The sequence below is a fragment of the Empidonax traillii genome, unplaced genomic scaffold (assembly GCF_003031625.1).
Source record: "Empidonax traillii isolate 1590-97213 ecotype Southwest subspecies unplaced genomic scaffold, ASM303162v1 scaffold800:size294262, whole genome shotgun sequence".
Classification (NCBI taxonomy): Eukaryota; Metazoa; Chordata; class Aves; order Passeriformes; family Tyrannidae; genus Empidonax; species Empidonax traillii.
This window is the reverse complement of record NW_020955993.1, coordinates 35753-63007: the sequence shown is the minus strand read 5'-3', so window position 1 is coordinate 63007 and position 27255 is coordinate 35753. Positions and strand designations below refer to the sequence as shown.

The following is a 27255-nucleotide window of genomic DNA, read 5'->3' as shown; positions in this document are numbered from 1 at the left end:
TTTTTCGCTAGAAGCCACCGAAACTCACTCCCTCCCAAGAGCACGGTGTGGAAGCAGCGGGCGTTGGCCGGGTTGGGGTTTGCCGGAGTTTTCCGCGGGAGCGGCGGGGACGAGCCTGAGGGAGCGGCGGTACCTGCCGGCAGCTCCTGCGGCGGCACCGGCTCCGGGAGCGGCTGGGGCAGCCCGGGGGGGCCGCGGCGGGCGGTGTGGGGTGTCTGGGGGTGCGGGTGTGTGGGGTGTTTGGGTGGGGGGTATTGGGGTCCCCGAGGGGCCGGGACCGCCGCCCGCGCCCTGCGCCGGTTCCCGCCCCTCGCGCCCCCTCACGGCCCCCGCGGGGCGGGGCCAGCACCGCCCGGCTCCCTCACGGCTCCCTCACGGCTCCCGCCCGGCTCGCTCCCGGCTGCGGGGCTCGGAGGCAGCCGGGGCCGTGCCCCAGCCATGGCCGGGCGCGGAGCGGGGTTGCAGAGCTGCGGCCGCGCCGCCCGGCTCCTCCTGCTCCTCCTCAGCTGGCTCTGCGCGCCCCTGGGGCTCGCCCAGCCCGGAGCTCCGCAGGCGGGTAAGGCGGCGCGGGGCGGCCCCCGCGGGGTGAGGGCCGGGGTGAAGGGAAAGGCGCTTCAGCAGGAGCCGGGAGGGTGTGGGAGAGGGCAGGGCACGGCCGGTTGGGGGGCAGAGCCCTCCCGGCGATGTGCGGGGCCGCCGGGGATGGAGGGGGTGGTACCGCGGCCCGGGGGTTCGGGCGCCGCTGCCGGCCCGGGCTGCGCCCGGCGGGGAGCGGTTCGTGAGGGGAGACGGGCGGGATTTCGCGTGTGGGGGGAGACACCGCCGGGCTGGGGCCGCCACCGACCTGCTTCGCTTTCCACGGCGTCAACTTTTGGCCGAACTCGGCTGAGGTGGGGCTGGTGCCGAGGGGGCTGAGCTGGGCTGGGGGGGCATCGCTGGCTTTTAAAAAAAAGGAACGGGACGTACGGAGACCGCGGTCAGACCGCCTCCCCTGGGCTGCCCCGGGCACAGCGAGGGCAAAGTGCCTCTGCCAAATTACGGCTTTTCAGGTGCACATCATTCTCGACTGACACACATTTCATTACACAGTGGTCATGCTTTCTAGGTGTGCGCGTATTGTGATACACTTTAAAGATTTCAGCTGCCACAGCTTTCTTGCAGTTTTTGCTCTGCTCACTGGCACAGTTTGTAGGTTTGAGTGCCTGCAGTTGGTATGGAGGTAAACTTTCAGAATGTGTTTTAATAATTGCAGTTTCACGTGTGGGTGTGACTGCACGTAAAAAGAACCCTCTTAAGAATTCATAATAGAACTCTCCTTAGTTTGGTCGTGCGTTATTTGTTCGACTTCAAAAGAGTCAGTCTCGTAATTCAATCAGGATGTAACTTTCCGAGCTGAAGGATGTAAAACGACATGTGAAGCTGGAGTGTTTATAGAATTACACAAAGATTAAAGGAGCAAAATCACTCGTCAAAGATTTATTTAGAAACAGTTGTTTTAAAGCATTGCTTGTATATAATTAATGGGTATCTTGCAAAGAGTTTTGCAGAATGTTCTGAAACCATAACTGCCGTATTTACAGGCAGAAAGAAAATGAATGAAAAATGAATTTGACCTTTTTTTTTTTTTTTTTTTTAATATTAACTCGAAATTGGCAAAGTGGTTCTAAGTATGGTTTATGGAAAATTGATTGTGTTGATGTCTTTGTTTTAATTCAGCTGACAAATAGTCTATTACTGCTGAACGTGACTTAAAAGATTATTCTTTGTCTCAGCGTTTGGAAAAGTGTTTCTCGTCATGAGAGAAGATATTGCTGTGCAAAATCATTTTGGTTAAACTAAATTTGGCCTTTTGGCACAAGCCAGCAGTTTTGACTCCATTGAGAGCTGATCATACATAGTGAGGATAACATTTCCTTTTCGCAGTTTGTTTGCTCTAAAATAACATGAAATTTGCTGTAAGAGTGCTTGTAAGTTAATTTGGTGTTTCATTAGCAGTGAACTAACACTTTACCTTGGATAACTGTGAACTGTCAAGGCAAAATACTTGCTGATTTTAAATACAATCAAATTATAAGGTTTGTTCCTTGCACTGAATCTTCAACTGAGGTGAGACTTAACTGTCCGAGTGGATTCGAGGTTACCAAGCACCTCTAGCTCTGCTGTGCTGCAGACCTGATTCTTAGAAAGATTCTTAGGGAGAAAACCACGAGCGTTGATTCGTGGAGAAATGTCTGTGTTGATTTGTAGAGGCAACTCTGGGAGAGGAAGTACTTGCAGTTTCCCAGTTTTTAGAACGGTAAAACCCGGGGTTTGTGTGGTGTGTTCTGAAATCTTCTACTCTGTATCTGGTTTTGAGCAGAGGACCTGATTTCTAACCAGAGCCTCTGATTTCTGTGAGCTGTGGGATTGTATGTTCTGATGTATCCACGGCTGGAAATGGGCTGGGTGGGCAAAATGCTGCTGTGGCAGAAGGTGACGCCAGTGGCTGCACTGGCAACTTGTGAGAATCCTCAGCCTGTGCCTTACTCACAGAAATCCTGGGTTTGTGTTCACTTCCCTGATGCACAGCCTCTACATTTATATGTGTAAATGGTTCTACTTAAACGATTCTGCATCCTTGTCCTTCCTGTTTCACTCTGCGCTTGGATGCACCTTGTTTGCTGCTTGTTCTCAGCATTTCCCAGTGCTGTCTTCACGGTCCAGTGTTAACACCTCAAAATTCCTCATAGTTTCACGTTCAATGTGTGTCATTTTATTTTGCTGCTGGTTGGGCAGAGGTTGATGTGTGAGGTAGGAGAGAAGGCACAAATCCTCCCAGTAGCTTGAAAGCCCTGTATAAACCACCTTTTCTGTGCTTGTAGGTATAGTTTTTTAAAGAGGGGAGGAAAAAAAAGGAGCTCTGAGGAGTTGAGGATGTAACAACTGGTTTTTCTGAGCCTTTTTCGGGAAATTGGATGGAGTTAGTGATGCTGCTTTGACTTGCAGACATCCTAGAAAAGATGATTTTGATCTCTTTAAATGCTTGCTGTTAATTAAACTCTGACTGTTTGTGATTGGGTTCTTGGCAATTGCTGAAGCACGGGAGGAAAAGTAGGCCAGAAAATTGAGGGCCATGCAGAAAGTGGTCCTTTTAAAAGGGAGGGGGGAGTCAGGACAGAAATAAAACTTCCATTTTGTGCTTCATTTACTATATTACATGTATTTTCTACTTAATGAAGTAATGGTGGGAAATCATCCCAATAAATATGAGTGTACTGAAGGCAGGTGTAGTGCATATATTCATTCACCTTCCAGGCTTGTAAGAAAATCATCACTTGTAGTTTGTGGTAGTTGGATTTGTGGATAACAGTCTGCATGTTATGATAACGCACAGTTAAACAATAGAATGTTAACTACAAAGTATGGATATTTTGCTGTGTTTATTGCCCTTTCTCATTACAATGGTATATGGTTATAAAAGTGTATTAGTAATATATATTATTTCTGAATCTACATCTTAACATTAGGCTTCTAAAAAGCCACCCTTTCCTTTTTCCCCCGGACCTCCTTTGAAAATGCACCGGGTAGTGATGCAGAGAAATCCTGAAATCATTAACACTCGGTTTTATCAATTAGCAAATGCTTTGAACTGCAGTGTTTAATGTGCAAGGACCAGCATTACACCTGCAGTCCCAGTATGACACTTTATCTAAGGGAGTGCAGAGGAATGGAGAGTTCAAAGAAAGCTCATTCTCTGGGGGAACGTGCACTGTGGTGTTTTCTCATTTAAAAACAAACAAATATTTATGGAAATACAGCTGAGATAAAGCTGCAACACTGATAGTTTAACTGGTAATTCTTATACAAAGAACGATGTGCTAAGATATTTAATCCCATAATGGTACAGTAAGAAACAGCGTAACAAGGTGGATTTTACAAAAGAAGAACACTTTTGTAATTTATCTGTGGCCTTTAAAAAGTCTGCCATCAGCAGCCCAAGTGAAATTCTGAGTTTAGAATAAGATGAATAGACATGGGCATGGTTTGTTGTGCATCTGAGACCCCTCTAGTGCTTCCTCCTGTTTTCCAAGTAGTTCTTCCAAAGTGCTTTAATAAAAGAAGTTTGTGAAGTGCTTAGGGAGGAGATGGTAGAACCGAATTTTTAAATACAGTTTTGTCTGAGATCAAGTGTTTAATTAGAATTTCTACTTAACCAAAGTGTTTCACTTAAAGTATTTTCCTGTTACTTCAGGCTCCAACAAAAGTGAAGCCACCCAAATACAGGCAAGTTTAGAACTGCCCCTCAGAGGCTACAAACGAACCTGCAGGTTTATTTTAGCACAGGGAGCTCGTGGCAGGGGCGATGCTTCCATAATCTCTTGCCATCTGATTTAGGATGAGATTGTCCTGCGGGTTGTTGGTTTGCTAATCTTGCTAGTCATGGGTTTTAACCTCTATTTTTCATAGTTATTCTGCTGCCTTAAGCCTCGAACTGTGTTTTACCTGTTTTCTTCTCTTCTGTACATTTTTTTTCTGCGTGTCATCAGTTCTTCACGATTTATTTTGTTAGTGATGTTAATACAAGGAGTAATGAAGAATCACATCCTTTGTTGTAATTTTAAAAGCATGTAGACAGTGGAAAAGAGAAATGAAACACGTGCAGTCTATGCAGTGTAAAATGTTTGGAAAAAGATCTGTAAGAATATAAAAGCAGTAAAATAACACGTCCCCATTTAGCAGAGCAGAGAGGTCGCTGGGTTTTAAAAGAAACTTAATCTGGAGACACCACCACACACCCTGAAATGCTGTGTGGCTGCACAGGAGGTCATCTTACAGAACGCAGGGATGGTGAAAGTGCAACTTTGCCTCTGCATCGCTTCAAGGTCAATTAATGCAGAGAGAATATCCAGCTGCATAGGCAGCCTCGAATTGTACAGAAAAATGCAGTTGAGAGCTGTAACTGTAGCAGGGAAATGTAATTAATGCTAATACAAACATGGAGTATTTATGAAACATTAGGCTGAAATATACACAAAACCATCCATAATTCAGGAAATGGGGATATAGAAAGAGAGAAATTAAATTGTGCCTTCAGGAAGCGGGTTTTTTTTGGGTGCCTGTGACATGCAGGGCTTGGCAAATCCGTGCATAGTTGCAAATAAGGACAATTCCTTGGCTAACGAGGATAAACTGAACCAATTAAAAGAAATATTTTTTAACCTCACAGCTGTGAAGGCAACTTGTAAGTGTGCAGCCCTCTGTGGCTGCATCATTTAAATACTAGTATATATTGGTCACTACTTGCTCTACTTCTGTTCTGTCGACTAAATTTACCTCCTCTCCGAACAAAATTATGTTAAGCTTTTAAATCTCTCCATCTTTGGATGACTGTCTCTGGTTTTAATCTGTTTATGACATTTTTCTGGTGCTTTTCTGTTTCTGATATATCTTTTTTTAGATGGGTGCTGTTAGTGAGCACGTGATTCCTGGAGAGGTCATGCCATGCATTTATGTAATGGCATAATATTTTAAGTCTGCATTAAAAAAGAGATGCTGGTAAACTCCTTTCTTTTGTTTGTTCTGTCCCTTAAAGTGGCAATATTAATTGTTAGCTCTTTGGCAGTAGTTTCAGTCAGTTCAGACCTCATCAGCGAGTAGTAAAAAAATCTCTGTTTAGAGTTTGTGTTTTCTGGTGGTTGTTCTGACTTTTGTCTGGGAATTGGAGACCCATTCAAGGTGATGTGTGGAGTTTGTGCTGATTCTCGAGGCACCCTCAGGTGTTTCACACCACCTTTGAAGGCTGTTACCCCTTTTTTTGTGTGGCAGGGTTTCTTCTGATCCACTTCAGTGAGAACACGTAGGTAAACCCCAAATTTTTCATAGATTCCCAAAGAGAAAAGGACAGCAGTTGCTCCACCAGGTGCTGGAGGACAACTTGCATCTCTTTTGAAAAAAGCCCAGATTTGCATAAGCATTTAAGGTACAAAACAGTGTGTGGGGGGCAAAGTGCTCTACGAGCAAGTGCAGCAAAGTTTATTCATGATAGATCTGTCCAAACATTAAAAACACGAAGAGACTGAAGTTTCAAAGTGGATTGCAGACCTGTACAGTGTGGGTGTAGGTTTTTAAAAAGCACCACTTTGTTTGGAGCATGAGGGACTGAAGCTCTATCACAGACCAGCTGCCAGTTTTAGAGGACGCCTGTAATGGCACCAGGTAAATGATCAAGTGCATTTGGCCTTTGCTGTCGCTCAGATTATCTCACAGGTTGGAAAGTGTGATAATGGTATAAAGATGCCAGTAAAACCAGGTAACCTCCTAAAATTCTTCTCCCAGAATCCAGGCCCTGCTTTTGTAGAAGAGAGGATGAGACGTTTAGCTCTGCATAAACACAGCAGGAGCTCTTTGCACGTAAGAATGCAGAGGGACACTGTTCACTTCAATCAGTGGTAAAAAATTTCCTTTTTTTTATAGGTGTGTCTGAACCTTCTTTCATCGCCAAAAGTGAAGATCGTTTGTTCAAGCATTTATTTGAGGACTATCAGAGGTGGGTTCGGCCAGTGGAGCGCTTGAACGACACCATAAAAATCAAGTTTGGCCTTGCAATCTCTCAGCTGGTGGATGTGGTATGTACAGCCAATAAATTGGATTGTTTTCCCTCACTGACTTTAAGATTCTAGAACATAATGTCATGTGAAATACCTGTGCATGTTTTGGCTTAAACACGGTGGGTTAATCTTCTAAAATTATTGTCAGTGTAATTAAAAAAAATGCACTGTGGATGCATGTTTAGTGACTGGAATGCTTTCAGAAGGGTGGGTGGTATTTTAAATTACAGACCTCTGTGAACTAAAGCAGCCTTTTACCCTGAATGTTCTTTTAATTTCTTGGTTATTCTTTGCTTTGTAGGATGAGAAAAACCAGCTGATGACAACAAATGTGTGGTTGAAACAGGTACGTGTAAAACACTGATGGGAAATTCTGAAGCTTCATAACTGCAAATGAAAATGTGGAAGAAACTTTTCTAATTACTTGTATGTTCAATAAAAATTGAGTTGCTGCATGATTTTTTTTATCTCACCCATTATCTTTGTAAAATGTCCCTAGAAATGCTTGAAAGGATTAATTGTTACAAACCTCTTAAAAAACCACAACAAACACACAGAAAAGGTAAACGAAAATAAGGTAAATAAAAATTCACCAAATTAAAAGAAATCTGAGGCATGGCATGTATCCAACCACAAGTTGCTGCCTCAGTAAACAAAAGTTTTCATTCCAAAGCTTTGTTTAGCAAAGTATGGGTTACCGTAGTGTTCTGTAAAATACCTTTGAGGTCTTGCACTTGGGGGATATTTGAGATTGTGGCATAAACATCACTGAAAATTTCCAGTTTCAAAGTTACATGTGCTTCCTATAAGGAAATTTTTTTTTTTTTCCTCTTAAGAATATTTGAGGTTGGGCAGGAAGAAACCTTGAGCTTTGTAATAATCAGAGTGCAGTGCTAAACTTAATTGTCAGTATGAGCTTGGGAAATGCTGCTCACGAGTCATTCTTGAGTTAACTTAGCAGAATATTTACAGACCCCTGTTCCATCACTGGTTTTGTTTGGGCTGCTCCATTATCCTTTGGTTGGTTGGATTTTTTTGCTATGTTTTGTTTTGTTTGTTTGTTTTTTTTTTCTATGTTGATTCCCATTCCCTTCTTTTCCAGTAACTGTAATTTCAGTTTTTATTTTCAGGGAAACTTTGAGACTGCTCCGCAAATGTCTTGATGATAACACTTTGTGCTTTCTTTAGTAGTTTCTGCAGATCTTGTTGAACCGGTTGAATCATTTTAAATAAAATAAGAACCGACCTGTACATGTGTTTAAAATTCTTTTTGATGGGGAATTCTTAAAAATTTAAATTCTTCCTCCTGAGCTTGTGGTTCAAGTACTAAATTACCACAAAACCCTACTGTGCTTTTAATGGTGCTGTTTTTAGTGTTGCTGGTAGAAATCAGAACTGCCTTTTCAAAGTTCCATCGTGATGGATTTTTTTTATCTGTGATAAAAAAGTCTAAATTGCTTCTGATTACCTCCCAGTGTTTGGTATTGATTCAGAACGAGCTTTTTTTTTTTTTTTTTTTTTTTTTTTTTTTTTTTTTTTTTTTTTTTTTTTTTTTTTTTTTTTTTTTTTTTCCCAAATTTAATTTATATAACTCAATTATGTTATAACAGCCCTTACTTATGTGTATACATGCTTTGAAAAAGGAACTTCACATCTAAAGTTCTGCACAGAAATGCTGTCGAGTGGCTCTTACAACAGAAAACAAACACTGAGTGAGGTAACCACGTGACTGTTCAGCAGATTAATTGTTTCATATAAAGATTTTAGACGCCAGTTTCCTTGCTTTGATTTGCCTCGTTGTCTGTTTTCATCTGGTCTCGCCCTCCTTAAATCCACTCCCCGATAACACCGATTTTTCACCTCTCACATCCCCTCAGGAATGGATAGACGTGAAATTAAGGTGGAATCCCGAAGACTATGCTGGAATAACATCTATCCGTGTCCCCTCAGATTCCATTTGGATTCCAGACATCGTGCTCTATGACAAGTAAGATTGGAATCTTACTAAAATGCGTTTATTTTCTAACTTTGCTGTCTAAGCAAAGGGAGGCTCATTGGATATAGATACATGTGGGCATTTAGGAGAGCTGAGGTGGTGTGGAAGGATTTGCCTCTGGATGGAGAGGGACTTTGTTGCCAGGTTAAATGCCAAATGTTTTGCTTGGCTCGTGTATGGCATTTCTCAGCTCTTTAAAAAGTTTATTTCCATTTCTTCACAGAAGCTCCCTGTTAGAAAACAATGTCTTGCACCGTGCTGGGGACAAACAGTGGAGGGTGAGGGGAGTGGAGCAGCTAATTTATACTGTTATAAGTCATATTCAGTCAGCGTGGAATTGAAATCATGTCTCCTCAGCTTTAAGGGGGGGGAAATTGTGTTGGTTTTGTGGTGTTTGGGTTTTTTTCCTTTTGAAAATCCCCGAGGGTCAGAAGCAATAACTTTTGAATTGACCTTTCTGCTCAACTCGAGTGCGTGTAGAATGCTTTTCTACATTTCCTGAACTTGTTGAGTCAGGATAAAAGGCTGTTGCAGTGAATTCAAGTAAATTCAAGTTTGGAGGTGCCAAACAAGTGTTATTTTCGCAGCTTCGTGACTTGTTTTTTCTTTGATAATTATGATTTGGCCAAATTGAAAAGTGCTTATGCTGCATTACTGATAGAAACACCACAGTTGGGTCATGCTGTTGAAGATCAGGGCTTTTACAATCCTTTCATAAGTCTTCAGGGCCACAGAAAGTTGCACAGACTTTTAAATTAATGGACTTAAAAATAGTCTTCACTCTTCCAAAGCTGTTTACCTTTGTGAGATTCAGATCTAACAACAACAAAAAAACTATGAAGACAGTACAAAATTTTGGCTGTCGAGGGGGATAAGGGATAAAGAGCTGAAATGCCAATAACAAAGCATATTTTCCTATTTAAATCCACCCCCAGCCCCCCCCCGTTGTAATTGCAGCTCCTCTCTTCTTTCAGTGCAGATGGGCGTTTCGAGGGAACATCCACAAAAACTGTGGTGAAATACGATGGCACCATAGCTTGGACTCCACCAGCCAACTATAAAAGTTCCTGTACCATCGATGTGACCTTCTTCCCCTTCGACCTCCAAAACTGCTCCATGAAATTTGGGTCCTGGACTTACGACGGCTCGCAGGTCGATCTGATTCTCGAAGATTACGACGTTGACAAGAGAGATTTCTTTGATAACGGAGAATGGGAAATAGTGACTGCGACGGGGAGCAAGGGAAACAGGACTGATGGGTGCTGCTGGTATCCTTTTGTGACATATTCATTCATAATTAGGCGTTTGCCCCTTTTCTACACGTTGTTTCTCATTATCCCCTGTATCGGGCTGTCGTTTCTCACCGTCCTTGTCTTCTACCTGCCTTCCAACGAAGGCGAGAAAATCTCGCTTTGCACCTCAGTCCTGGTCTCTTTGACTGTTTTCCTCCTTGTCATCGAAGAAATTATTCCCTCATCTTCCAAAGTTATCCCCCTCATAGGAGAGTACTTGGTGTTCACCATGATATTCGTGACCTTGTCCATCGTGATAACTGTCTTTGCCATCAACATCCACCACCGCTCCTCGTCCACGCACAACGCGATGGCGCCGTGGGTTCGCAAGATCTTTCTTCACAAGCTGCCCAAGCTGCTCTGCATGAGAAGTCACGTGGACAGGTACTTTGCCCAGAAGGAGGAAACAGGGAAGGCGAACGGCTCGGAATCGTCGAGGAACACCTTGGAAGCAGCCCTGGATTCCATCCGCTACATCACGAGGCACGTGATGAAGGAGAACGAAGTTCGGGAGGTGGGTGAGTTAGTCCTGTTACAATGATCTGCTCCAAGTGGAAATCAGAAAACCAGGTGACGGTTTACTGTGCAGTGGCCTATTAAAGATGTGCTGTGGATTTCCAGGGTTTGCGCTCCACTGCAAGCTGTGTAACTGTTTCCACTGGAAAGAAGTGCGAGTATGGTACAATGCTGAGAATTCTTGTGGCTGTTGGGCTGATACAGCACAGTCCTTGGGTTCTTGAAAAGTCTTTTGCTTTCTTCTAAAAGGAGGTTCATGTTGTTAGTTCCACACTGTGAGGCACTTGTGTACTGTAACTGTTCCCTGCAGAGCTGCTGAGATGAGGAGAGAAGGTGTTTGTTCACTTGAATGTTGCGCCTGAAGGCTCTCTGAACCATGCCTTATATTTGCCTGATATTTTCAGAGTAAATAGTGCCAAGCCGTGTTCTTCACCTTTCAATTCCAAACAAAACAGTTTCAATGCTCTACCTTAACATTAGTTTAAATACAAGCTATATCCCTGTGGAGGTCATTTTGTGCTCAGATCAAACATGGATTACATGACTTCCTAAGAGTTCTCCTCTGCCCTTATTATTATTTGCCTCTGAGTTACATCAGAAGATGTCCAAGGCTTTTCTTCAGTCTGTGCATTTGCAGTTTGAATTACCCTTAATGAGTGTTTCCACCACGTGGGTAAGAGCACTATGAATCTGTTTTCTTTATGTTTTTTCTTTATTTAAAACTGGCACCGTTGGGACACCAGAGACTTCAATGGAATCTTCAGGCTGGTGTAGAAAAATAGAAGTTTGTGTGTGGTCTCATGATGCTGCTGCCTGTTTCTGATGGCAGGGCCTGGGATTATTACAGTTTAAATGGAAAAGTCTCTCTTCAGAAGCTGCTGATTGCTGAGAGTGTGTTCTCACATCTAGGAATAAGCAAACTCCTCTCATGTGCCTTTTCAGGACTTGGTTCTGACATTGTCACAGGGGATCCGGCCTAGATTCTTAATAAATGTGTCTGCTGTGCTGTTAAATCAGCATCTATAGCTCTGCATTGTATGAACACCAGAAATAAGAGAATTTGCTATTAAATACATAATATTCTGTATGTTATGGGTTGGTTTTCTTTCTCCTGTGAAGTTACTGCATTTGACTGTGGCTGACAAAGAGAAGTGAAAAGTATTTTGGTTTCCAGGTGTGATGATTTTGTGACTCTAAACCTCAGAAATGAGCATCCAGATGAGTGGGGGATTCACTTGTGTTTTATTACTTGGGCTCCAGAGAATCTGCAAGCTTTAATTGCAAAAGTTGTTAATAAACACCTCACAGCCAGTACTGTTGTAGCCTCACACCTTGGGAATCTTTAGGCCTGGGAAATGCAGATAGCTCCAGTTCAAATCCCAGACAGTTGTTTGGCAGGGCTTTCATTTGCATTAATTTGGGAGGTGTAGTGGGGTTTGTTCAGATGCTAGAGGGAGTTGTTTGTGTCTCTTTTTTTTTTTTTTCTAATAACTTTTGTTTCCAGCTCCTCCCTGGGATTTCCACTTCGTGCTGTCACGTGCCATGAGTGCTGCAGTATGTTAGAAAATGCAATACCAGTTTCATCTCTCTAGAGATGAGGATTTTCAGTGCCTGTCAGGGTTGGTTTCTGCATTAAAATCTAGTATTGGTCTACACAGCTTACCAATCTCCACAGGGGGGAGTTTACTCCTGTTCAAGCTCAGAGTGTAATCACAAAATGGTATTAAATGTTGAAAGAAGTGCACTTTGAAACAATTAAGAATTGCAGGATGTGGCACTGTATTTTCACCTGTTCTTGCACACACACTGACCACCTCTTGTGCTCTTTTGTTTTTCCAGGTAGTGGAAGACTGGAAATACATCGCTCAGGTGCTCGACCGAATGTTCCTGTGGGCTTTCCTTCTGGTTTCAATCATCGGGTCCCTTGTCTTGTTTATTCCTGTTATTCACAAGTGGGCAAGTATAATAGTACCTACACATATAGGCAGTGCAAACGCCTAAAATATTTTTGGGGCTGTCTTCCTGCTGATTGTGGCTCCCAAGAGTTTGGCAGGACCTCTGTTTCCATGCACGTTCTTTGTAGGCATGTTTGTGATAGAGTGAAAAAAGAACCAAAAACAAACATTCCAAAGCTAGAAAATTAGGATTATATTAAAGCATGGCATTCTTAGGACACATAGAGAAGTCCATTTGCTTATTGCCAGTCTACTGAGTTACTTCTAAGCCAGGTCAGAATTAAAAGAACTTTCTCAAGCACTTGCATGTGTGATAGATCAAAAAAGCATACGCTGACACCTCCTGCAAAACAGGAGGATTTAAAATTTTTTAATAGTCCAATTATTAAATTACTATATGAATTGTTACACAGAGTATTATATTCGTAGTTACCCACACAGTAGAGTTGCTTATTTCAATTTACTGTAGTATAAAACAGGAGAATTTTTATCAGCTCTCTTGAATGTGTTGTAAAAGTATGAAGTTTCTACAGAGGAATTTGAAATAATAGTGAAAATACAAGTTAAACTTCCTGTATGGCCAGTATCCAACTGAAAATAGCAGTTTGGCCACGTTTTTGCCTTTACAAATTTTCAGTGGAATTTGCTGCTTGAATTTTAAAGCTTGTCAATTCTATGATACTCACATGACTATTTAATAAGCCTTCAAATGCCTAAAGCACATCTGTATATTGGTATCTCCATCAGCTTTGGGAAGGAAGGCAGAGGCAGTTAACTGAGTTCCCAAGATGCACGAGGGCTGGAACACTCAGAGTTCTTTATCCTTGACGAAGAATTTGGTACCAGATTGTGAGTTTGCAACCCTGGTAATTTGTTTCCTGTCTCTGTGTGTTTCTCAGAATTAAGTTTTTAAGCAGAGGTTTTTAAGTTTTTTAATATGAAGGAATTGTGGGGGGAATGTCTTTCTGCAGGAAAGGTTGTAAATTATTATGCCACGGAACCAGGTAGAGATGATTAAATTTTCACACATTTGTTAAACTGAGCTTAAGAGAGCTGCCTTGAGTAGGTTCTCTTGCTTATAAAACCACGTGTAACTAAACAGCAAGGACTTAGAGCTTTCCAGTCTTTCTTTTCCTCTGAAATGGTTGAAAACAAACTTGCAACTTTTCAGTCATTCCATTAAAATATATTCTGTACATTGATCCCAATGCCACTTTTCTTCCTTTCTTAAAAGCTTTATTTCTAGAGCCAAGTCTGGGCAAGTTTTTGTTTTGCTTAAGTTACTACATTACTAATAACATGTTCAGGTGAGAAGTTTTAATGTAAATTGTGGTATTTTCAACAGTGTAAGTTTTTACAGTGGTTATAAATTTGACAACCAGATACATGTTCCCCACACCCCTCCCTGCATCTCCTTTAGAATAGCCCTGTTTGATTATAACATAACTTATACTGAATATTTATTTCAAATTTTCTTCAGCTGTAGGATTTTCTTGGGGTTTTTTAAGGCTCATACGTGGGGAAATGATGCCAAGCAAGCCTTTTTTTTTTTTTTAATAACAATTTATAAAGAATTCTGATTGTGAAAGGAAGTGACTCTTCTTCAGCTACCCAGTTACATTTGGCATTGGATGTCCAAGTTTCCTCTCCTGCCATCATAATTTTAAAGGTGAGCTCGCAAAGATGATCTGATTTAATCCATTAATGTAAGAATTTTAACTTTCTTGGTGTTACTAAGACTAAACAATGCATCAGCGACTTCCTCTGTGTGGAATTTGCAGGAATACTTTAGGAAGCTTCTTTCCTGTTAAAAAACCAGAAGATTTCCTTTCACAGTCTTCCTTGAGTTTGAATTACTGAAATTTACCTAAACAGAAAGCCAAGTAAGTAAAGAAAGTAGATTAGAGAGAGATATATCTCTTATTTTTTTAACTCTCCACCCTATTATCTCTTTCCCCTTGTTAAATGATGCCTGTGGCAGCACATGGCCCAGTGGAGTCACAACCCTTAGAATAATCCACCAGTTTTGCAAACGCATGAATTTCTTTCTTTGAGCCACTTCTGCAGTCTGATCATGATAGATTTAGAGCTGACCCTGGAAACCTTGGGGGGTCTGCAGCTTGTCAGGTGTGTCTGAAACAAAAAAAATGTTAACAAGGCTCAGAAAAATGCACCTTGATCCTGTAACTTGTACTGAATGTATTGAGCTGTAGGCAATGCTACCCTTACCTAGGTTTTTGTTACCTGGTCAAAATAAATGGGAAAAAAAGGCACCATTTTCAACAGTTTGATTCTCTTTATTTTCATAAATGTCACACCACTCGATACACTGTATTTCCAAAAGTTTTTCAGTTTGGTACAGAGAGAACAGTTAATATTTTTACAAAATAGGTTCTCATTAGGGTATTTTGTCGCATTCTTTATTCATGCTCTTAAATAACTTGCAGTTACTGATTAAAAAAAAAATGAAGGTATATATATGCCTAAGCAGTGATTTTTAGCATACTTTACAGGACTATTCTACCTTCCTTCCCTTGTCATACATCCCAACTATCCCATCAGAGTGTTTGGATCCTTTGCACCACCTGCAGACTGGCTTAGTGTGTGTTTGGCTTGGGCACAGCTCTGAACATCACTAGGTTGGAGTGGCTTTTTCCTCTGACAGTTTTCCCATCCATTCCACTACAGGGATGGGCAGAGTTCACCACCAGCTGGTATTTCAAGATTTGGTTTCCCTTTCATCACAAACCTGCCCACGGCGTGGGTCAGGTGGGGACATCTACATTCCAGCAGTTTGGTACTTGTGCCTCCCCAGCCATTCCATCCACATGGAGCTCTTGTTCCATTCACAGAACTCGGTATGAACTTCTTCCAGAAGGTCCTGCCGTGGTCTCAAGCCTCTTGGTACCAGACTGGTGAAAAACAGCCCAAAGCATTCAACCCATCTTGGCTTTCCAAATATCCATGTAATTTTCCATGTCTTTATTCACCCCTTCCTAAACCATTCCTATCAACTTTACTGTTCTACCTACACCTTCTCCCGGGGTGGCAAGAAGTAACTGTAAATCATAGCTCCTGTTCCTTGGAAATTAGCTGTCATAAAGGTTCCAAATAATTTCCTTTCTCACATTTTTAAACAAAAGCCTTCATGGTCAAGCAGATTTGAAAGTTCCTTATTCTGCTACACATGGAAGAGACATGGGGGGTGCTGGGGTGACGATACAGAGTTGGTTGGCAGTTTTATTTGATGTCACAACACGTTGTTTAATCTTTACATGTCATCTCCAGCCATCAGAGGTTGTAAAAACAAGCCTGCTGTTCCTAGAATACACACCAGGATGAAAACCCACAGGAAAATACGATCAATGACCATGGCAACGTATTTCCAATCATCCTGAATCTGGAAAAAGAGGGAAAAAAAAAAAAAGGAAAAAAAGAATAGCAAGTTGGCATGTTGATTAGATGAATAATTTGCATTAGCAATTAGTGCCATTTTGTATAGCAAGCAGGTTTATTTAAGATTTTCTCTATGTAGATATCTTTCATGCTACACAACTTACACATCTCTGTTTTCACTGACAAATGACTTCATCTTGAAGAAGCTTTTGTGGCAAAGCCAAAAGCTACCACTTCAAACACAGAAAGTTTTTCACCAAGACACTGGACTTGAGGAGACACAACTTCTCTGTGCCAAAAATGAAAATGTAAAGTGTTACATCCTCAGGTGAAGAGGTTTGTCCAGAAAACTTTACTGAAACAGAAACAGAAACTGCTCCTACTCATCTTTAGGCAGGATGTAAAAAGCAAAAGCTAATTGATACATAGTTACTTGGTATTTTCTTGGGTAGTACTGAAATTTGATTGTTGTCATGCATGGTGTAAAATTTCTCTCTCTACCTTTCCTGGGAAGGAGGTTTCCAAAAAACCCAGGTTTTTCTAATTTTTGTTTTTTCTTTTTACAATGAGTGTTATAAGAAGAGTGACACTGAAATGTTACATATGCTATATATTAATAGTAACCAGGTAATTATTTTAGTTCCCACTGAGCTTGCAATTTCAATTTTTATTTTGTTTTTCTTCAGAAGTGCTAATAAATGAATAATGCATTAGTTGCTTTTGAAATTGGTGCTTTTTAGCTTACAACTTGTTTGTTAGGGCAGACTTAAATCCCAAAGCAACCCTGTATTTTTTTTGTACCAGCTAAATATAAATAAAGCTCTGATTTCAGCACAGATGAAGTAAAGTTAGAATGAGGTTTAGTGCTGGACTGCAGGGGGTTTAAGTCCTGTGATAATTGGGGGTGTGTGGCTACTGCTGATAACGTGTTGGAGGAACATGACAGAGAGAAAGCTTTCTATTTTTGTTTCTTTATTGCACTAAGGTGCAGCTTTATGAAAGATTCTAGTCCCACTCTTGCAGCAGTTGCCTCGTTTAGCTACAGAACTTTACTCTGCAGCAGCAACAGAACAATCAATCATCGCTACGAGGGACATTCACTGGTGGTTTTGCTGCTGATGGTGGTAAGCTGTGGGAGGGGAGAATGTAACTTTCCAAAGGCCCCACAGTCAGCAAATTGCACTATTAAGATTATGACTTGGAAAATCCTGATTTTAGCTCTGGTGGGATGGGTCTCTGGTGCGTTCCCCCAGCAATGGTAACCTCAACGTGCCTCACTCAGTGTTTATACTGTCAATGAAGAGAGTGTTGAGCAGCAGAGCTGCTCCCCCTTTGTAGAAATTCAAAACTGCACATGCTTGTAAACAGCTTGGGTAATTTACTTGTGGAAAATAGTGGTCTCTGTTGTTTGGGGGTTTTTTGTTTGTATGTTTGAGTTCCTTTTCTTACCTTTCATTATCAGAGTCTTTTGTATCAGCAGTTAGAGTAATAGTAAAGTCTGTTCTTACCTCTTTTGCTTCGTTCTGCATTTTCATGTTTTCTGCAATGTATTTCACACTTTCGATAGCATCTCTCATTTCTGGTGACAGAACTGAAAGTGAAAGCGTAGGATCCACAGACTCCGAGCTCGAGCTCCTGGTGAGATTGCCACTGAAATCCGAGCACTTGGTGCGCTGGCACTGGCAGCAGCTGCATGCCATGTCCTGACACACAAAGCCATCTTTGCAGCATTTGGCTTCGGAGCTGCTGAAGCAATTCAGGTTGGAGAGCTCCGAAGTGAACGGTGGCTTTGGCTTCTGGTTATTGTCCTCGTCGCTGGCGGGCCTGGTCATGAACATGATCCTGGGAAGTAAGTTCAGGAAAATGGTTCTCACCCACACGGGCATGGTGTGCGTCTTGGGCGTTCTGTAGTGCACGTTCAGCACAAACACCGTGATGACGATTGACAGAGTGACAAATATCATGGTGAAAAGGAGGTATTCCCCGATGAGGGGGATGACCAGGGAAGTGGAAGGGATGGTTTCTGTGATAACGAGAAGGAACACTGTTAAAGACAGGAGGACTGATATGCAGAGTGTCACCTTCTCACCGCAGTCTGAGGGCAAATAGAAAACTAAGACAGTCAGAAAAGAGATCAGCAGACAGGGAATAATCATGTTGATGGTGTAAAATAAAGGTAAACGCCTAATGTAAAGAGAATAGGTGATGTCTGGGTATATCTCCTCGCAGCAGTTGTACTTGATGTCATGTTTATACCCAGGAGCTTTAATAATAGCCCATTCTCCACTCTCCCAGTAATCTTTCAGGTTCATAGTGGAGCCAATTAAAACTAAGTCGATTTTGGCTTTATCATAAGACCAGGAACCAAACTTCATGGTGCAGTTCTGATAATCAAATGGGAAGTAGGTTACATCTATTTTACATGAGCTTTTAAATATAGCTGGAGGTATCCAGGTCACGTCACCCGTGTATTTTAGTAGGGCCTTTGTCTTGTCGTCAACCTGGAAATCCCCAACTGCACTGTAAAACAAAAAATAAAAACAACAAAAATTAGAATGATCCAGGTAGTTTCATACATTCAGATCATACACATTAACTCTGTCATCTGCTTTGGGAAAGTCAGCAATTGCTTGTTGACTTGGAGCTGAATTGCATGTGCCAGTGGGCACCATAAATCTGCACAGTTAAACTGAAACAAACAGCTGGTATAAATTTACCAGGGAGGAGTTGAAAGGGAATATTATTAATTGCCTTATAAAATAATATGGCTCAGTGCAATCAATATTCAAAATGGCAAAAACTGCAAATGGCAGTTCAGCCGGGTAAGTGCTGTAGGTCCCTTCCAACTGAACTATTTTATTCTGTTCTGTTCTAGATCAGTCAAGCAGAGCAGAACTCAGGGGCTGATAAGAGGATACCTGTATTACTGGTATTCCCACCTCTTCTGTGGACAGTGCAGGTAGTAACTACTGAAAGAGGGATTAGGGTTGGGGTGCATCTTTGCATAAGGAGTGGATTTGGTGAGGGTTTTTTTCAAGTCCCACTTCGCTATCTCATATGATCCATGGGACAATTTCAGTTGTTTCTATGAAAAAGTAAAGCTAAAAAAGTAATTTAAAGTTTTTTAAGACCACCTTTAGAAAAGGGGTGTCATCACTGTTGATCCACGGACCTTAAGTTTTGGATCTGTGTGGATGAGTCCATCTCCCTGGGAATTGCTTCCCTGCATAGCAGAGGGAGCCATTTACTTATGGTTTGGCTCCTCAGTGTCTCAGCAACTGACCTCTGAAGTAAACTTTATCTGTGCCTTGTATATGTCAACACTGTTACTAGAAAGGCTGTGAATTTAAACTGTGAATTTAACTGCTGAAAAGCTAGAAGCTGCAGTTTTGTTTTTTTTTTTGGTTAAAGGTCTGACTCACAGACGAGAGCTCTCCAGTCTGAGGGAATTCCTGTCAGCTCCCCTGGCAGACAGTGACACAAATAACAGTAAAAGTGAAGGGCAAAAGCCAAGTTCACTCTGGCTTGCCCACCTGCAGCTCCAGGTTAGAGCTGGCTCCTGCCCAGGGATGCTGATGGAGCCGGCATGGAGGTGAGGACAGCAGGGGGAGATGTGGGACACAGGTGTGTTGGAAAGCAGGCTTTTCAGTTCATTCAGGGAACTTGCTGCTGATTTTTTTTTCTTTTTTTTTTTTAAACTGGTAACATCACCCCCCTCCTTCCTAAATTAAGGATATAAATGTGCAAGAGTCTTACTTGTTATATAAAACAATATCTGGCTTCCAGATCTGGCCAGATGGTACTCGGATGAATTCAGCACCTCCATAATCTGCTGGATTCCACCGAAGCTTGTAATCATTCCAGATCTAATTATGGACAAAATGAGTCTGGGTTAGGTTTGTGAAGAAGCTGAAATTCAGTAGACCAGACCTGAACCAAGTGGTGGTGTATCACTTCTAGGGTTGGTTTATTTTGGATACCCAGTTTGGATACAGCTGTTTCTTTAACAAACACGTATGTGTGGTGTTTGTTGATATGCAGATTGTAGGTGGGCCTAGATATGACCTGGTTGGTCATATCTAGATGTGACTTACATGTGTGTGACTCTGTCCCAGGAATGTGTACTCAGCAGCTGAAACGAGGTGAAAGAAGGAGTAAGACTCTCTCTTGTCAGAGAATGTAGGACTTTAATAATAACTTCAGTCTCAAGAAACCAAGTGTCTGTGGGATGGTGAGAACAAATTCGTGGAGGCTGTGGTGGTAGGTGTGGTTATTGAGTGAGGGATGTGGGTCAGAAAGAGCTGCAGGGTGTCATTGCTCAGTTCAGTAAGAGCCTTGGTTCTCAGGGATGTCAAACCCCGCTTAAACTAAGTTGAATATCAAGCTGAAAGCGGGAACTAAGTTGGTTATTAAGCTGACTGCAACAGCGAGTAGCTGCATGGTTAACCCCTAAAGACTCTTTTTAAGTGAAGTAAACATTTTTGGTTTGTTCTCACTTTCCGGGAACCAAACAGCACCAACCGATGCCATGCGGGACACCTGCTCTGAGGTGCTTTCGCTGCGTCGGTGCCTGCCGAGGCAGCGCCTTTGGGAATCTTCAGAGCAAAAACGTTTTATTTAGCGAGTCCCAACGAGTGCAGCAGCGCTGCTCCGCTCCTCTCCCGTCCCATCCCATCCCTTCCCGTCTCTTCCCATCCCTTCCCGTTCCCTTGGGCAGAGCGGGCCGGTGGCCGCTGGGAGGCAGCAGAGCCCCGGGAACGGGGCCGGGCGGCGCTGCCGGCGGGAGCGGGGGCAGCTCGGGATGCTGCCCCGGGATCCTGCCCCGGGAATGCCACCCCGGTATTCCCCGAGCCCGCAGACACCCCTCAGGGCCGGGCAGCTCTCCCCGGACGGGTAACCCGGAGCACAACCGGGAGGTTGGTCGGTGCCCCCCCGGCTGTCACCGAGCGCTACTCACGTGCTTCAGCCACAGGTTGGTTTCCATGATCTGGTTGACTTCGTCCTGGAAGAAGAGAGAGCTGTGTCGGGAGAGCTGTGTGGGGACAAGCGCCGGCCCCGCCGCGGCGCCCGGTACTCACCACCTTCACCAGCTGCGACATGGACACCTCGAACTGGATGATGACCGGGTCCGAGACGTTCTTGACGGGGCGCACGAACTGGTTGTAGCTCCGGAAGAGCGCCGCGTAGAGCCGGTGCTCGGCCTCGGAGCCGCCGCAGCCTGCGGAGGGTAACGCGGTGAGCGCCGGGGCAGAGCCCCCCCGACCGCCCGCTCAGCCTCCCCCGGGCTGGGCACTGCCCAAAACACGCCTAGGCGGGCACTGCTGTGCCACGGGGGGCGTTAGCTTGGGCTGGGGGGAAGAAAATCTCACACACATCTCTGCAAACGAGTAAAGTTTCCGGAGGTACAGAACCCTTTCCCCTCGCAGGCCCGGTCCCTTAGGCCTGGCAGAGCTGTGGAGCACAGGAAGGGGAAAGTGCAGCCCAGCAGACCAGGCTGCTTGTGAAGGGTCAGAACGTTTTGCAACAGCAGGATTCCCAGGAAACCTGTTTTCTAGCCTGAGTCAGGATTGCGTGATTATGGCAAAGATAACAACCTGCTTCTTAAAAATTTTAAAAAAGGGTTAAAATGGATTAACTGTTAAATCCAAAGACTTTTCAGCACGTTCAAAGAAATGTGCTAATTACCCGGTTTTTATTCTAAGTAGTTTTTATTTATAATAGATTCAGATTGTCCCTTTGCTATTGCTAACTGCAGTTCATGGTATCCTGTGGCCTACAAAAAACCTGCAAACTGAAATTCTAAAAAAATCAGGGTACTTTAACTGTTTTGGGGCGAGGTGTGAGAGCCTGTATTTTACAGTACCTTTTTACTGTTTAACTCGCTGGGCAATAACCATCCTAATGCTATTTGAAAGCCGGTGGTCTTTTATTTTTAGAATGATCTCTTAAAAGTCTCTCTTCAACTCGTTCTGGACAACAGAGCCCCACGAATTCCGACTGAAAAGGAAAACAAGGCCTGTTCTGTCAGTAATGGATGGCACTATGCAAATTTGGCAAAGGCATGAACTGAAGGCTGTTGAACATCTTCTACAGTTCCTGTGAAACACAAACAGGAATCTACAGATCTGCAAGGACATGGGGGGATTTTTGAGAGTTATTTTTCAGTAGAGGAAGAGGAGGGAGGCAGAAGTATATGCAGGTGAGTGATCTGAAATGTTACACAAAGCAGGTGTTACTTTCCAATCTTTTTGAGTCCTCCTCTCCCTTTAAGACAAGAGGGTCCCTCTCAAGTGAATCTACTCAGTTAAAAGCTCGTTTGTTTGGGTTTTGGTTTGGCTGGTTGGTTTCTACCCCTCTCCCCTTCTCTTGTTCACTTAGAGGGCAATTTTATTTTCAGGTTAGTGAAATCATTCAAGACAACTTGCAACCTAAAAAATGAACACTTTTGTCATTGCAAGCCTTGTCCATATTATTTACTGATATCTCCTGTCTCTCATATCAAGATTTCCTGGAATAAATACTCTCAGATCTTTTAGGCAAATAATTTCAAAGCTAGATCTTAACGACTCTATCATAGTCCATCCCAAATTGCCAGCCTTTTTACATGTCACTAGCGTTAATTAAACCCAGCATCCACTATCTCTAGAGAAGTGCACTAATGTGGGGATTTTTCTTTGAATATTTTGGTGCTTTCCGTATCTGCAGAGAGAAGACAGGCTGTTTGCAGCTCGTATTTGAAGCTTTTTAATGTTGCCACTTTGTTGTGGTCTTCTGTGCAATATGTGAGACCAACCACACCTTTACGTGTCAGGTGCGTTTTCCTTAAAGTTAAAATGGCTTTGCGCGTCCTGTTTGGCATCTTTAATCAGGACAATTAAATCCTTTGCAACGATAAACTTTAAAAACCCTGTAAAAAGAGCTGTACTAGGATTTATATCCCTTAGCTTGGAGCGAGCTTCTTAAAAGATCATTTGCACCAAAGCCATCTCCTGTCCACCTTTCCCACCTCCCCTTGGCCGCCAAAGAGTAACAGCTGAAGGATCACTCACCTTGGCAGAGAAAGCAGAGAGCAGCAGTCAGGAGGAGAGGGTGGATGCTCTCCATGGTGTTGTGAGTTACTGCCTGTCGAGGGAGGCTGCTGGAGATGAGCGTCGCTGCCAGGACTGTGCGAGCGCCGGGAGCGGGGAGGGCTCCGCTCCCGCGATGCGTGAAATGCCCGAAGCAGCAGCCGGCAGGGACCCTGAACAGCTCTGCGCGCTGAGCTGCTGTGCTGCCCCCTGCCCGCCTCACCCGGGCTGCCAGAGCTCGGGAAATGGCAAAAAGATTGCAGGCAAAACAGATGTTACTGCAGGCAAAGAGCAGTCTCCTGGCAAGGGATAATGGGCAAGAGTCCTTAAAATGCTGCCTAAATGAGCCTGGTGGTCTGACAGTGCTAAAGATTTTTCCTGTCAGCTGCTATGCAGGAGCCTTCTCTACCAGAAGCTCATCACAATCTGCTAAGGGGAAGTGTAATTAATAAAAATCTTGTAATTGAATTGTGCCGAAATGAATATTGACATTAGGGATGCCTGATTTAGCAGCGAACTGAGACCTTGGGACCTGAGTTTACAATTAGGCTGTTAACGTTGAGGCTTTTTTCCTGCCCGTGTCTCATCTCACAGGCGCATGTGCTGGGTGCTTGGCTGTGTAAAAAGGATGTGCTATTCCCAGGGGTAATTAAAGGCATCTACAACTGTTGACAGGATCTAAGCCCAGAGTGGTAAACATAGCAGCTGGGATCTGGCAAGAGCCAGGGCTTTGAATGGAGTATTACACTCGATCAGACCCCTGAGAATCACTGGCTTTAGGCCATTCCTGCTTTTGTTGATTAGAAAGGTGACATTTGAGAAGGCAATAAGAGCACAGGATCCCCATCTTGATCCCACAAAAACCTTATTGTTCGTGGGGAAGGGCACTGGCAAGAATGGGGAGCTGCGTTTGAAGTTCAGTCATAAAATCACGATTTACAAAGGGCCTCGTTCCCCAGATGCCCATCAGCTTCCTTGTTAACTTCTGCCACCTTTTGTGTGCCCCTAGCCCTTGGTGAGCAGATGATGCAGGGCTTACACAGCTGCACTCATCTGTGGGGAGGGAGGGAGGGGGAGAGAGAGAGCTCTGGAAGCCCTGTGGGACAGGAGCTGCACCAAGAGGTGCTTCACTCCCTGCTCTTGGGGAGTGGTAAACACTTTGCTTTGTGTTAGGAGGTAACACTGGGAGAAAGAGCACCAGGCTGGGGTCAGCTCCTGGCACGGAACTTGTTTATCCTGTTAGCTCTGTCTCTCAGAGCATCATTCACTCTGTCCCCAGACACATGCTCTTATGATAATTTCTGTAATTCTATTAGCTTGGAGGAAATAGGCTTTACTGTCCATTTGATTTTATTTCTTTTTTTTTCTTTTTTTCCAGAGGACTCAGCTGCTTGGTCTTTTAACTTAACCCTTTGTGGATACTTTTGTCTTTGCCTTTCCAGGACCTTGCCACTAAATGCCTTCCCTTTCTGCTTCCTTGCTGTAAGCAGCATTATAACTGAGATTTCTGTCTGTTCTTTTTACTCCCAGCTAGAAACGAGTTAAAGCTTCAAAGATAATATCCTAAACTCGTGTTCCCCAAAAGTCAGTGCTTAACCTGGAGAATTTGGAAACATCTGATCTGCACAGGATGCAAAGAGCCATTGCATCAAGAGACACAGGTACTTCAGTTTAATTTGCCTCGTTACTGGAATTTTCAGTGGTGTTTATGTGGCACAGATGTTCTGTTTCCAGCATCCCATCCTGGAGTTGCTGGTGAAATCAGCTCAGGATTGTGGTAGGATTATTTTTATGGCTAAGGGAGAGTGATGTGATGAGAACACGTCACCATGACTGCATTGCAGAACTCCACAGAAGGAGAATTTGTCTGGGTAGGGGGAAGCTGATCCACCCAAGAAGATCTGCAGAAACCAACTGTGCAGCCTTTGCTTTTTAATAAACACGCTCAGGTAGCGACTCAGGTAATGAAGGAAAGAATATTTTCTCACCTTTGCTGGGGTATTGATGGTCCCTCTTTAAAAATCCAACACTGCTGCTGTTCCCAGTTTGCTGTGGCTGCAGGGGTGCAGAAACAGTCCCAAATAAATGCACCTGGATGCAGGTGGCACGTGTGTGTGTGGTGGTGGTGGTGGCATTTCTCCATGTTCTGATGGAAGGCAGGATTGGTCAGCATTAAAAAGTTTTGTAATTCATGTAAGAGTTGGACTTGATGATCCTCGTGGGTCCCTTCCAACTTGGAATATCCTGGGAAATCTGTAATGGTGGGGAATGGGGAAAGAGCCAACAGAGGCTTTTCCTCACTGCTAGGGAAGCAGACTGGTTGCACACTGCCATCAAAAAACAGTTTTAGTGTGAAATACGTTTTGAATGTCTACTTTTTTTTTAAATGAAAAGTGGAAATGTTGAAGTTTATTTTGTTTGGTGAACGGGGATATTATTCCTATTTGCCTGCAAGGTGACATTTGTGATGTTTCCTTTTCTCTGGAGATCTTTTATTTTTGAAATTTTGCCAAGAAAACCAAAGTGGAAAACCTTGTGATCCTTTGACAAGTCAAACTGGGAACAGTGCTATGTATTACACAGGTGGAGCTGCTGAGGGTTAGGTGAAAATAGTATTTACCACTTTGAAACCACAGGTTTTTAGGGGGGGCAGATTTTTCAGGATTTCAGGACTGGGGGTGAAATTTTTGCAATCTGAAGATGGAAATCTGTGGATTGAATTATTTCTGGGAATGTTTCACCACACAGTGGTGGTTTAGGAGAGGTTACATCGTTTCAGTCGTGATTAAACAAGGAGCGCACAGAAAGCAGCGGAGCCCGTTCCTGTGTTCCACAGGGATCTCCCCGGGGCCAGCCATGTGCCTTTGGAAAGCTTTTTCTGGCTTTGTCAAGTCTGAGGCCTTCATCTGCCTGCACTCTGTGCTAGCTGAGCTGCCAAATCCTGTCTCCAACTTTTGTGTGTGCTGAGGGTAATGCAGCTGAAGGCTGTGGTTCCAGAGCCAAGTGCTCTCACTGCTCATGAGGAGAAGCCGGCTCCGAGCTGGGAGCACCGGGGCTCAGGCAGTGAGGGGGGGGGGATGAGAAGGAGAAGGGACTGGGTGGAAGAGTAAATTTTGGTGAGAGGGTGAGGAGGGGACAGAGCCAGCAGTGCTGTTGGTGCTGATGGAAATGGCAGAGAGGGGTCTCTGCTCTGCACAGGTGTCATCTGGGGGGACTGCAGGGGCCAGGGCAGGCTTGGTGAATCTTTGGTTGCTTGGGAGGGTGAGTCCCTCCCCGTTCTGCCCTGAGGGAATGTGCAGTGTCTCTCACAGCGTTTAATCCGTGCTGCCTCTTTCAGATTCACTGGGCAGGGTTATTTTGATCTTTAAAGGGCCTTCACCTTTACACTGTCTTCACAGCGCTGGCAGCTGCTCTGCCTTCCCTGTGGCTTCTCCGTCAGCAGAAGAAGCTGTTTAGCAGCTGGGGATGTGTATTCACCTGTGCTTGTGCTATAACCTAACACAGAGGATTATACATATTTATATATATATATATATATATATAACCTGCATTGGGAGGGTACCCCTCTGCTCCCAGGGGCTGCCTGTGCCCCATCTCATCTCATCTCCTCTCACAGCTGTTGGTTCAGTTGCCTGCAGAGAGACAGCTCTGCTCTCTAGGTCTGAAAAGGAGAAGGAAACATTTAAGGCAGGGAAAGCAGGTTTGCCTTTACCCCACCCACTAGTCACCCCGGGAGTGTCCAGAACAGGTAATGTTTGGGGAGGTGGCCAGGACATTGTGCCCTGCTGTGAGAGCAGGATGTGGCAGCTTGGCTGATCACAGGGTGTACCTGCACCAGGAGGGCTGTCCTGCACTTACCCACCACCTGCTGCCCTGCCTGTGCTGGACGCAGTCACAGTGCTGAGAGGAAGGGGATTGGAAGGCAGGGTGACAGTCTGACAACCCTTCCTTCTTCTAACACATGACCTCAGGGAGCGTCACACACCCCACTTGTGATGCTTTTTCACCCTGTCCTTCCCAGGCTGCTGGGCCCCAGGCCATGCAGGAGTGTTCAGGCCCTGGGGAGATCCAGCTCAGTTTGGATGAAGGCAAACAGATCTGGAACTGTTGTCATCTGCGACTTGTGGAAGAACACGGGTTTAGGTGTCAGCTGATCCTCCCCTGGGACAGGTGAGCCTCAAATCCCCTTCCCAAGCAGTAGAGAATTTTACCAGTTTGTTCTCCAATCGTTAGTTGTGCTGATCAATGGTGGTACAATTGTTGTGTCCTGACAACACCCCAAGGAAAAGCTGAGGTTAGCCAGGAGCCCACTTTTCTTCTTGCAGGTTCCCTGGAACAAACTGGGGTGGGATTGTCCTGTGATGGGAGTCTGGAGCCTCCACCTGTCCTTTGCCCAAGCCTTTGAGGCTCCACATGCCTTGAGTGCTTCCCTAACTAATTTGTTGA

At 43.9% G+C, this 27255-nt stretch overlaps 2 protein-coding genes across 4 annotated transcripts; one reads left to right on the top strand and one right to left on the bottom strand.

Moving 5' to 3' along the window:
* The first annotated feature begins 438 nt into the window (after positions 1–438).
* CHRNA5 (cholinergic receptor nicotinic alpha 5 subunit) lies at positions 439–17103 on the top strand. 3 transcript variants are annotated; one of them, XM_027901584.1, is made up of 7 exons: positions 439–556; positions 6454–6605; positions 6889–6933; positions 8465–8574; positions 9558–10389; positions 12231–12260; positions 16734–17103. In XM_027901584.1, the coding sequence occupies exons 1-7, from the start codon at positions 439–441 to the stop codon at positions 16749–16751; spliced, it is 1305 nt and encodes a 434-aa protein (XP_027757385.1). In that variant the 3' UTR covers positions 16752–17103. The 3 variants fall into 3 exon arrangements, with proteins under 3 accessions (XP_027757385.1, XP_027757384.1, XP_027757383.1); XM_027901583.1 differs by having other exon boundaries at positions 16728–17103; XM_027901582.1 differs by lacking the exon at positions 16734–17103 and having other exon boundaries at positions 12231–12499.
* On the bottom strand, positions 15150–22976 carry CHRNA3 (cholinergic receptor nicotinic alpha 3 subunit). Its single transcript, XM_027901581.1, has 6 exons — positions 22792–22976; positions 20821–20960; positions 20700–20744; positions 19499–19608; positions 17251–18262; positions 15150–15746 (listed from the first exon to the last, which is right to left on the bottom strand). The coding sequence occupies exons 1-6, from the start codon at positions 22844–22846 to the stop codon at positions 15618–15620; spliced, it is 1491 nt and encodes a 496-aa protein (XP_027757382.1). The 5' UTR covers positions 22847–22976; the 3' UTR covers positions 15150–15617.
* Between the last annotated feature and the right edge of the window lie 4279 nt (positions 22977–27255).

What these genes read in the sequence shown, in the direction of transcription:
- CHRNA5 (XM_027901582.1), top strand. Translation starts at nt 439, where the DNA reads ATGGCCGGGCGCGGAGCGGGGTTGCAGAGCTGCGGCCGCGCCGCCCGG. An exon ending in GCCCGGAGCTCCGCAGGCGG is followed by an intron (nt 557 to 6,453) that starts GTAAGGCGGCGC and finishes TTTTTTTTATAG; the next exon opens with GTGTGTCTGAACCTTCTTTC. An exon ending in AGGAGAACGAAGTTCGGGAG is followed by an intron (nt 10,390 to 12,230) that starts GTGGGTGAGTTA and finishes TTGTTTTTCCAG; the next exon opens with GTAGTGGAAGACTGGAAATA.
- CHRNA3 (XM_027901581.1), bottom strand. Translation starts at nt 22,846, where the DNA reads ATGGAGAGCATCCACCCTCTCCTCCTGACTGCTGCTCTCTGCTTTCTC. An exon ending in CCAACCTGTGGCTGAAGCAC is followed by an intron (nt 19,609 to 20,699) that starts GTGAGTAGCGCT and finishes GTCCATAATTAG; the next exon opens with ATCTGGAATGATTACAAGCT. An exon ending in GATATTGTTTTATATAACAA is followed by an intron (nt 18,263 to 19,498) that starts GTAAGACTCTTG and finishes TTTGTTTTACAG; the next exon opens with TGCAGTTGGGGATTTCCAGG.